The following is a 10816-nucleotide window of genomic DNA, read 5'->3' as shown; positions in this document are numbered from 1 at the left end:
GAGTACACACACTCACGCGCGTGCGCGGACCCACTCGGTTCTACAACTACTCACACACAACCTCCGAACGAAGACAAAACAAAAGATGTTAAAAGCGAACCGCAATGAGAAGACTACGAAGTGCGGGCATGGAAGTCCCATTTGGATAGGTCGGTGAGAGATTACATCGAGGATACCTTTCTTGGACAAACTTGGGGCTTGGCGTAGTAGGGGCAGATCCCGCCTTATATGGCGGCCTGGCTCATCGCCCGATACAATCCCGGGCTAATGAAGAGCCCTCATGCCGCTGGCGACAAGGTCGGAAAAGTGGCATTAATAGCGGCGCCTGAAGAGAAGAGAAGGAGAAGAGAAGAGAAGAGGACCTTTAGGAGAAGAACGTGTGTGTAAGTAGAGCAACACTCGGGTTGAATGGAGTATTTTGGAGGAGGAGAGATGAGAGAAAGTAAGAGAAATATAGAGTAAGCGAAAGAAAGATAGACTAGAGAGAAAGTCTAAAGTCTTATCACTGACTTAGAGTTTCCAGGAAGAGAGAGATAAGTCCCTTCATATCGAGCCAGTCTTCCAGATGCCCCCCCCCCTACCTCCCAAAATATTGAACAATGTGTTAAGATGAACAAGAGAGAGATAAGACTTACAAAAGTTGCCCTCGACGTGACAAGAGAGCTCTTAATGACCTCCTCGTTACAAAGACCACACAATCACTTCCTCTCTTACTAGCCCTTCCCCTTGTTTCTCTGTTCACCTTCGTAAACACTGCAAATGGTATGCAATAACAGCATGCCGCCTCAAGCAATGCCCCTGCAACATATTAACAGGGAGCAGGAGGACTGAGTCCCTGCTAAATTGAAAGGAAAAAATACGTATTTCTGTAATTTTATTGATTTTCTAAACATTTTTGTTCTAATGTAAACATGGAACTACGAGGTGAAGCCGAGACTAACGCTCAGTCAACCATTACTATGGACATCTCTGGCCTGAGGGGGGGGGGGGAGGAAGGGGATTTATGGATTAATTTCCAGGGGGCGGATTATGACTTACTTTCCAGGGGATTATGACTTACTTTCCAGGGGATTATGACTTACTTTCCAGGGTGGGATTATGATCCAGGGGGATTATGACTTACTTTCCAGCGGGATTATGACTTACTTTCCAGCGGGATTATGACTTACTTTCTAGGGTGGGATTATTACTCACTTTCCAGGGGGGATTATGACTTACTTTCCAGGGCGGATTATGACTTACTTTCCAGGGGGATTATTACTTACTTTCCAAGGGGGGATTATTACTTACTTTCCAGGGGGATTATTACTTACTTTCCAGGGGGATTATTACTTACTTTCCAAGGGGGGATTACTACTTACTTTCCAGGGGGATTATTACTTACTTTCCAGGGGGATTATGACTTACTTTCCAGGGCGGATTATGACTTACTTTCCAGGGGGATTATTACTTACTTTCCAGCAGGGATTATGACTTACTTTCCAGGGGGATTATGACTTAACTGTCAATTACAATAATTAACAATATAATGAATAAATGCATGCACACTATATAAATAATAGTTTGCAAAATAAATCACAACACATAATTACTAATGGTAACATTAGTAATACTAATTACTAATAATTCGTAATTACCAATGTTAAAAAATTATCAAATAAAATAAAATATGCTAGCTGGAAAAATGACTTCGCTCGTTGATAATTACAGTTGAATAATTCCACTCTGCCCGGATAATTGATATGTAATTATTACAGATTTAATTGAAGGTGGAAAACACAGCTGATACACACACACACACACACACACACACACACACACACACACACACACACACACACACACACACACACACACACACACACACACACTTCCATCCCTGGGAAGAGCTTGCAATACTGAACAATGCTCGTCAATGAACGCAACACCCGCAATACACTAAACAGAGTTATACTAGCCTATGATGGCTCTTATTCATGGCAACACAGTCAATAATCACAGAACTCCGGTCACTCTGGGTAATATAGTCCGGTCACTCTGGGTTATATAGTCCGGTCACTCTGGGTAATATAGTCCAGTCACTCTGGGTAATATAGTCCGGTCACTCTGGGTAATATAGTCCGGTCACTCTGGGTTATATAGTCCGGTCACTCTGGGTAATATAGTCCGGTCACTCTGGATAATATAGTCCGGTCACTCTGGGTAATATAGTCCGGTCACTCTGGGTAATATAGTCCGATCACTCTGGGTAATATAGTCCGGTCACTCTGGGTAATATAGTCCAGTCACTCTGGGTAATATAGTCCAGTCACTCTGGGTAATATAGTCCAGTCACTCTGGGTAATATAGTCCGGTCACTCTGGGTAATATAGTCCAGTCACTCTGGGTAATATAGTCCAGTCACTCTGGGTAATATAGTCCGGTCACTCTGGGTAATATAGTCCAGTCACTCTGGGTTATATAGTCCGGTCACTCTGGGTAATATAGTCCAGTCACTCTGGGTAATATAGTCCAGTCACTCTGGGTAATATAGTCCAGTCACTCTGGGTAATATAGTCCAGTCACTCTGGGTAATATAGTCCAGTCACTCTGGGTAATATAGTCCAGTCACTCTGGGTAATATAGTCCGGTCACTCTGGGTAATATAGTCCAGTCACTCTGGGTTATATAGTCCAGTCACTCTGGGTAATATAGTCCAGTCACTCTGGGTAATATAGTCCAGTCACTCTGGGTTATATAGTCCGGTCACTCTGGGTAATATAATCCAGTCACTCTGGGTTATATAGTCCGGTCACTCTGGGTAATATAATCCAGTCACTCTGGGTAATATAGTCCAGTCACTCTGGGTAATATAATCCAGTCACTCTGGGTAATATAGTCCGGTCACTCTGGGTAATATAGTCCAGTCACTCTGGGTAATATAGTCCAGTCACTCTGGGTTATATAGTCCGGTCACTCTGGGTAATATAATCCAGTCACTCTGGGTTATATAGTCCGGTCACTCTGGGTAATATAATCCAGTCACTCTGGGTAATATAATCCAGTCTCTCTGGGTAATATAGTCCAGTCACTCTGGGTGATAAAGTCCAGTCACTCTGGATAATATAGTCCGGTCACTCTGGATAATATAGTCCAGTCACTCTGGGTTATATAGTCCGGTCACTCTGGGTAATATAGTCCAGTCACTCTGGGTAATATAGTCCAGTCACTCTGGGTTATATAGTCCAGTCACTCTGGGTTATATAGTCCAGTCACTCTGGGTTATATAGTCCGGTCACTCTGGGTAATATAGTCCAGTCACTCTGGGTAATATAATCCAGTCACTCTGGGTAATATAATCCAGTCACTCTGGGTAATATAATCCAGTCACTCTGGGTTATATAGTCCAGTCACTCTGGGTAATATAGTCCAGTCACTCTGGGTTATATAGTCCGGTCACTCTGGGTAATATAGTCCAGTCACTTTGGGTAATATAGTCCGGTCACTCTGGGTAATATAGTCCAGTCACTCTGGGTAATATAGTCCGGTCACTCTGGGTAATATAGTCCAGTCACTCTGGGTAATATAGTCCAGTCACTCTGGGTAATATAGTCCAGTCACTCTGGGTAATATAGTCCAGTCACTCTGGGTTATATAGTCCGGTCACTCTGGGTAATATAGTCCGGTCACTCTGGGTAATATAGTCCGGTCACTCTGGGTAATATAGTCCAATCACTCTGGCTAAGAAATCTTTAAACATATATTTTATATCACATGATAACTTGTGTCTGAATTATTTTAAAGAAAAAGTGATCATACTGCAGCTATTATTCGGCAGAAGAATAATTCATCAAATCAGCGCGATTATAATGAGTTTCTATACGACATCGTATTTGCAATAATTGCAAATTGCTGTTCATCCTGCAAGACAATTGCCAAGCATCGGAATGCTGTCAGCGGGGATTTTTCTTCCTACAAATTGACCTCTTGGCCGTCTTGAGCCGATCCCATTATAAGGTGGAGTGCGTTGGTGGGTGTTTTATCTCCGCCATCTCTAACTCATTAAACTGCGTCCCCGTCTGCGTCCCCGTCTGCGTCCCTGTCTGAGTCCCTGTCTGCGTCCTCGTCTGCTGCGAGCCCCGGCAGTGTGTGTGGGACACCTCTCTGACCTCTTGTTTACCCTGCGCTCAGTTGGGCTGTTGGGTCTGACCTCTGACCCTGGGCACCTGCTGGAGACCCGATGGTACTCCTGTCTGTGTTTGTCTGGGCTCGGTGGGTCTGTGTCTGTCTGTCTGTCTGTCTGTCTAAGGCTAGTCCTTAGACAGATAGACTTTTGCTCTCTTTCATTATCTCCCCTCTCTCTTCCCTTACCGTTTCTCGTATAATAATAATAATAATAATAATAATAATAATAATAATAATAATAATAATAATGATAATAATAAAAGTCTATCTTATATTTTTTTGCTAGGAAGGGTTGGTTTATTGTGCAGCGCCGCTCATCCTGTGAGTGAACACACCGCCACAGTATATCCCTCAGAGGGGGATATATGAGCCTAACATATACTCTATGTATATACTGGCTGCCTGTCCCCAGCCACAATGAATTATTATAATTATTATTAACACGAAGCACCTATAGTACATTGCTTGAGTTAGGAAAATACCAATTGTCAAATATTGATACTGTTCTTAAAAGATTTCCCCATTTTGCACCCGCAAGATAACGTAAGCTTTTAAGGGTTGACAGATGTTAATCTTGTTGTTTGAGGAGCTGTTCACTTGAGACAGTTAAGCAAGTCCCAGCTGTGTCTGGGTACAAGTGACAGGATGAGCAACCCAGCGGGTTTTCTTCCTATTGGGGAGTGTTGTACATGCTGCTATGGCGGTGTGTCCATTCACAGGAGGAGTCCCACTCGCCTCTCGGGGCTGAATTTAAAACAAAAAAGTATAGAACGCGGTGATCACGTTATTATCTCGAATACATTCAATTAGCTGTTAATTAACATGATTTTGTGTTTCCTGTTAATTTAGGAAAGACCTGAGAGGCCAAAATTCTGAGGTCTTTCTCAGAAAGTCTCTACGTACAGGGGTCCTGAAAAAGTGTGGGGGGGGGGGGGGGTTACGTTCAAGATAAAAATCCATAGACTATATTTAAAGGACTGAAGATAAATGGTGTCAAGGACCACACATAATGGTGTCAAGGGTCGAGGTCTGTGTATGGCTACTGCAATGTCTCTGGATATCTTTTTGCCAGGCTTGAAAGAGTAGTACCCAGTGGCTTGTTCGTACCACATCTCAGTGGATCTTCCTTCCGCTACTTTGGCTCTGTGGCGACTTTTGATAGTCGGGAATATTTTCTTCTTGACTTGGTCCTTAATCTGTGAAAAACTTGGAGGTATTTGAACCTGTACAACAGGTAGAGCAGTGGCAGTTTTTGCTAGTGTGTCTGCCTTTTCATTAACATCTATGCCAATGTGACTTGGTGTTCAATTTAGGGTGATTGACAGCCCTACATTGTGTGCTTCCTTTTCATATATGTAGGATTTATGTGATGAGTTATATGATCTCTGTGCTGACTGGATACCAATGCCTGGAGCGAAGATTTAGAGTGTTAATACACCCAATAGTTAAAGAGTGTCATATCTGTGAAACAGATGCAGAAATATATATCTATATCTGTACATGTATATCTTCCTTACAATATACGCAAAAATCAACATAGTTACGGATAGATATAATGAAAACCTATATTGATTTTTATCATGCATACTGCAAAACAAAATGCTCAAAATGCATTTCGAATGATTAACTCGCATATCGCTTCTATATCAGTAAGCACCAGCCTCACTGTGCAACACTTGAGAGCACCTTTTGTACCACTACACCCAAGCATGCTAAGCCCCCCATCAGCAACGCCAAGTGTTTAACACCCTCTCACCACACTATATTTTTGTTTAATTGACTAGTCTTCTTTACACCTTGTATATAACAGCTTCCTAATATTCTACCTGTTGCACCGCCGCTGTTGCAAGGTGCTGCAACACGTTACGCTTTTTTTTGGGCTCCAAGGATATTTAAACGCGCTTCAACTTCGCTCAAATGAGTTAGGGAAGAGGCACCATAAACATTGGAGCCACTCCTCCAGTGTATAAACACGCTCACCGCACTATCAATTAACACTACCAACACGCAGCCCCAGACTTACTGCGCTCTGGACTCCAGTCCATCACTTCAGCCATGGCGGCCCGGACTCCCAAGACATCCAACTTATATATATATATATATATATATATATATATATATATATATATATATATATATATATATATATATATATATATATATATATATATATATGTCGTACCTAGTAGCCAGAACTCACTTTTTGGCCTACTATTCAAGGCCCGATTTGCCTAATAAGCCAAGTTTTCCTGAATTAATATATTTTTTCTAATTTTTTTCTTATGAAATGATAAAGCTACCTATTTCATTATGTATGAGGTCAATTTTTTTTTATTGGAGTTAAAATTAACGTAGATATATGACCGAACCTAACCAACCCTACCTAACCTAACCTAACCTATCTTTATAGGTTAGGTTTGGTTAGGTAGCCCAAAAAGGTAGGTTAGGTAGGTTAGATAGTCGAAAAACCATTAATTCATGAAAACTTGGCTTATTAGGCAAATCGGGCCTTGCAAAGTAGGCTGAGAAGTGCGTTCTGGCTACTAGGTACGACATATATATATATATATATATATATATATATATATATATATATATATATATATATATATATATATATATATATATATATATATATATATATATATAGCTGTCCTCCTCCGTCTTAATCCTTCTCATAATTTTGGCGTCGTCAGCAAACATTGAGAGGAATGAGTCTATACCCTCTGGGAGATCATTTACGTATATCAGAAACAGGATAGGTCCAAGCACAGAGCCCTGTGGGACTCCACTGGTGACTTCACGCCATTCTTGTGTGTGTGTGTGTGTGTGTGTGTGTGTGTGTGTGTGTGTGTGTGTGTGTGTGTGTGTGTGTGTGTGTGTGTGTGTGTGTGTGTGTGTGGAAAAATAGTAGTAACAGTTGAATGACAGTTGAGAGACGGGCCGAAAGAGCAGAGCTCAAGCCTCGCAAGCACAACTAGGTGAATACACACACACACACACACACACACACACACACACACACACACACACACACACACACACAGGCGTCACGACACACAACCACACATCACTGAATTGCAAATTACTACGCCAGAGGACGCATAAACCCCCTTATAAAATGTCTTCCTCCACACACACACACACACACACACACTACAGTCCCCTCCCTTCAAGACCGACCCACTCCACCATAACCCACTACCCATTTTCTCCTCCAGCATGGTCAGAAAGAGCTTTACGACACACCTAACTACCCTAGCACCTCACTTTATCATGTTCAGTCAGTGTGCAAGGTGTGCACATCTTGCAAGGGCGGCCACGGGGCGGATTGCAAGACGCGTCCCGCCCCTTCGCCAGGGAGGAGATCAGGATGACTGAGCCAGGGTGAGCCATGCTTTAATTTATCTTGTCTTTGACATACTAGCGCGGGTAATTTGCATTAAAATAAGACAAAAATATATTGACTTGGAATCATGTACTGTTGTGGTGGATTTTTTAAAGTGGGTGTTGTTTTGTGGGCCCGCGAAGGTTTGGGGGCCCTCCCTTGTCTTGCTGCGGTGATACAGATCGTGATGTTGGATCCCTACGCTGCACTATCCTTCGAGGGCCCGTAATTGTGGACCCCTACGCTAATCAATGCGTTGAGGGGCCCTGTAGTGGTGGAGCCCTACGCTAACCAATGCGTCGAGGACCCGCAGTGGTGCAGCCCCACGCTAACCAATGCGTCGAGGACCCGCAGTGGTGCAGCCCCACGCTAACCAATGCGTCGAGGACCCGCAGTGGTGCAGCCCCACGCTAACCAATGCGTCGAGGACCCGCAGTGGTGCAACCCCACGCTAACCAATCCGTCGAGGGCCCGCAGTGGTGCAGCCCCACGCTAACCAATCCGTCGAGGGCCCGCAGTGGTGGAGCCCTTCGCTAACCAATCCGTCGAGGACCCGCAGTGGTGCAGCCCCACGCTAACCAATCCGTCGAGGGCCCGCAGTGGTGCAGCCCCACGCTAACCAATCCGTCGAGGACCCGCAGTGGTGCAGCCCCACGCTAACCAATCCGTCGAGGACCCGCAGTGGTGCAGCCCCACGCTAACCAATCCGTCGAGGACCGGCGCCGGTGGCCTGGGAGAGCCCGGGCGCTGGGCGGACCGCACTTCCCCATCTTGATTACGTTGATTGATATAGCGTTTGTAATGTCTATTATTATGTTGCAAGTATATAATATATTCCACGTTTTAGCTTATTGCAGCCCGGGTGGTGTTGCCCCTACATTATCTGTTCATCACACGTGTTGCGTTGAACATTGCACGCAACTCGCTGTTCAAGATATTGAAGTGCCACATTTCTTGTAAATAAAGATATTGTCAAGATTTTTGAAGATATATATATATATTTTTTTTTTTTTGGGGGGGGGGATGCAATTTATTTTATTTACAAAAAACTGTTCTCAGTGGGAGTAGCAGGAGTGTTGTTGTTGTTTAAGATTCGCTACTTGGAACAAAAAGTTCCAAGTAGCACGGGCTATGGTGAGCCCGTAGAGTAGCAGAAGTGATGGATAACCTGGATCAGTTATATTGTTGTGGATGATATTCAGACAGATGTGCTCAGACGTGTGTGTGTGTGTGTGTGTACTCACCTAGATGTGCTTGCGGGGGATGAGCTCTGGCTCTTTGGTCCCGCCTCGCAACTGTCAATCAACTGATGTACAGGTTCCTGAAGGAACACTGAGGTTCCTGTGTGTACTCACCAATTTGTACTCACCTATTTGTTCATGTAGGATCGAGCATTGACTCTTGGATCCCGCTTTTCGAGTCATCGGTTGTTCTGTGTGTGTGTGTGTGTGTGTGTGTGTGTGTGTGTGTGTGTGTGTGTGAGATTAACTGAAAATGAAATAGTTAAGTCATAGATTTTTTTTGCCAGAAATAGACTGATGTTAACAGTGTTCCTGGGACGTTTACCTGTTCCTCGAGGCTGAGTGAGTCAAGCCAGCCCCAGGTACACAACTAATAATTATATTCATTGCTTGCAGGAAATATGAAGGGAAGGAAGCGAATAAATCACTCCTGGCCGATCAATCTGGCCAGTCCTAATATACTGTATTAGGATCAATTCATGTCCAATATATTAATCATATATTATCTGACATTGTCTTTGCCAGCTATACAAAGTATCGTATTTGTCAAGCTCCATAAGTCAATAAATATATTGGGCTCGTGGCCATCGGGGCCCTCCTCAGAGCGAGGCTCGTGGCCACTGGGGCCCTCCTCAGAGCGAGGCTCGTGGCCACCGGGGCCCTCCTCAGAGCGAGGCTCGTGGCCACTGGGGCCCTCCTCAGAGCGAGGCTCGTGGCCACTGGGGCCCTCCTCAGAGCGAGGCTCGTGGCCACTGGGGCCCTCCTCAGAGCCAGGCTCGTGGCCACCGGGGCCCTCCTCAGAGCGAGGCTCGTGGCCACTGGGGCCCTCCTCAGAGCCAGGCTCGTGGCCACCGGGGCCCTCCTCAGAGCCAGGCTCGTGGCCACTGGGGCCCTCCTCAGAGACAGGCTCGTGGCCACCGGGGCCCTCCTCAGAGCCAGACTCGTGGCCACCGGGGCCCTCCTCAGAGCCAGGCTCGTGGCCACCGGGGCCCTCCTGAAATGTTTAAGTTGGCCCCAAAGACCTCCTCGACAGCGCGGCAGACGCGGTTGGCAGAGTGATGCTTCAAGGCCTGTCTCTCTCGCTGATGATTCCATGGTGAGAGGAAACGCCTTCCTGGGGCTTGTGGGAAGCTGATATAGGAGAGGAGGAGATAGGAATAATGTAGAAGGAGGTGGAAGAGAGAGAGGGATGATGATAGGGGAAGGGAGGGGAAAGAGATTGGAAGTTTTTTTGATGTCTAGAATTTCTGACGATTTTAAGTGGATCTCAAGACTTTATCATTGTTCGTGCTTTGATGTGTTCGTGTTTTTTTTGGGTGTTTTGTGTGTGCTTTCGCTTGGAATTTCTGACAGTTTAAAGTGACCCTTTGAGTCATATATTTACTTATGCATCGGCTGTGTTCCTGCGTTCGCGTGTGTATGTAATGACTGTAAATTTAACTTATATAAATAATACTAATTGAAAGAATTAAATTTAAGGGACATGTACGTATCGCGTTGATCTCTCCATACATTAACTATCTTCTGCAGTGCTTGCACTGTAATTTAATGCATTTGCAAAGATACAAAACAACGTCTCATTGGAATTTCCCTTTAGTGTGACATCAAGTATATATATATATATATATATATATATATATATATATATATATATATATATATATATATATATATATATATATATATATATATATATACATATATATATATATAACTATTTATTATTGTGTGCCATACCTGCAATAGGAGTGAGACTCCTATTTTATATTCATTTGGACTGGACGGTAGAACGACGGCCTCGCATGTCGCAAAGTTGACGTTCGATCCCGCAATGCTCCGAGAAGTTAAGACACTCTTTCTTCGCAACGGCCTCATATCCCAGCTCCTATCCTGTCCTCATATCCTGTCCGCATATCTCAGCTCCTATCCTGTCCGCATATCCTGCACTGTCTGCTAACCTCTCCTATTTGTCTAAAGCAGGTAGAATTCAGGATCATTTACGCATTTGCCGTACTCTCATCTC

General features: G+C 44.2%; 1 protein-coding gene across 1 annotated transcript in view; it reads right to left on the bottom strand.

Moving 5' to 3' along the window:
- Positions 1–9295: 9295 nt before the first annotated feature.
- Positions 9296–10816, bottom strand: part of LOC123763371 (spidroin-2-like) — a 53777-nt gene continuing 52256 nt past the window's right edge. Inside the window, exon 3 of the mRNA XM_045750526.2 lies at positions 9296–9787. Coding sequence (XP_045606482.2) covers positions 9296–9787 — 492 coding nt within the window. The remainder of the gene's footprint in view (positions 9788–10816) is intronic.

Source organism: Procambarus clarkii, chromosome 49, assembly GCF_040958095.1.
Source record: "Procambarus clarkii isolate CNS0578487 chromosome 49, FALCON_Pclarkii_2.0, whole genome shotgun sequence".
NCBI classification, from domain to species: domain Eukaryota; kingdom Metazoa; phylum Arthropoda; class Malacostraca; order Decapoda; family Cambaridae; genus Procambarus; species Procambarus clarkii.
The sequence above is the reverse complement of the archived record's forward strand: the minus strand, read 5'-3'. Positions and strand labels throughout refer to the sequence as shown.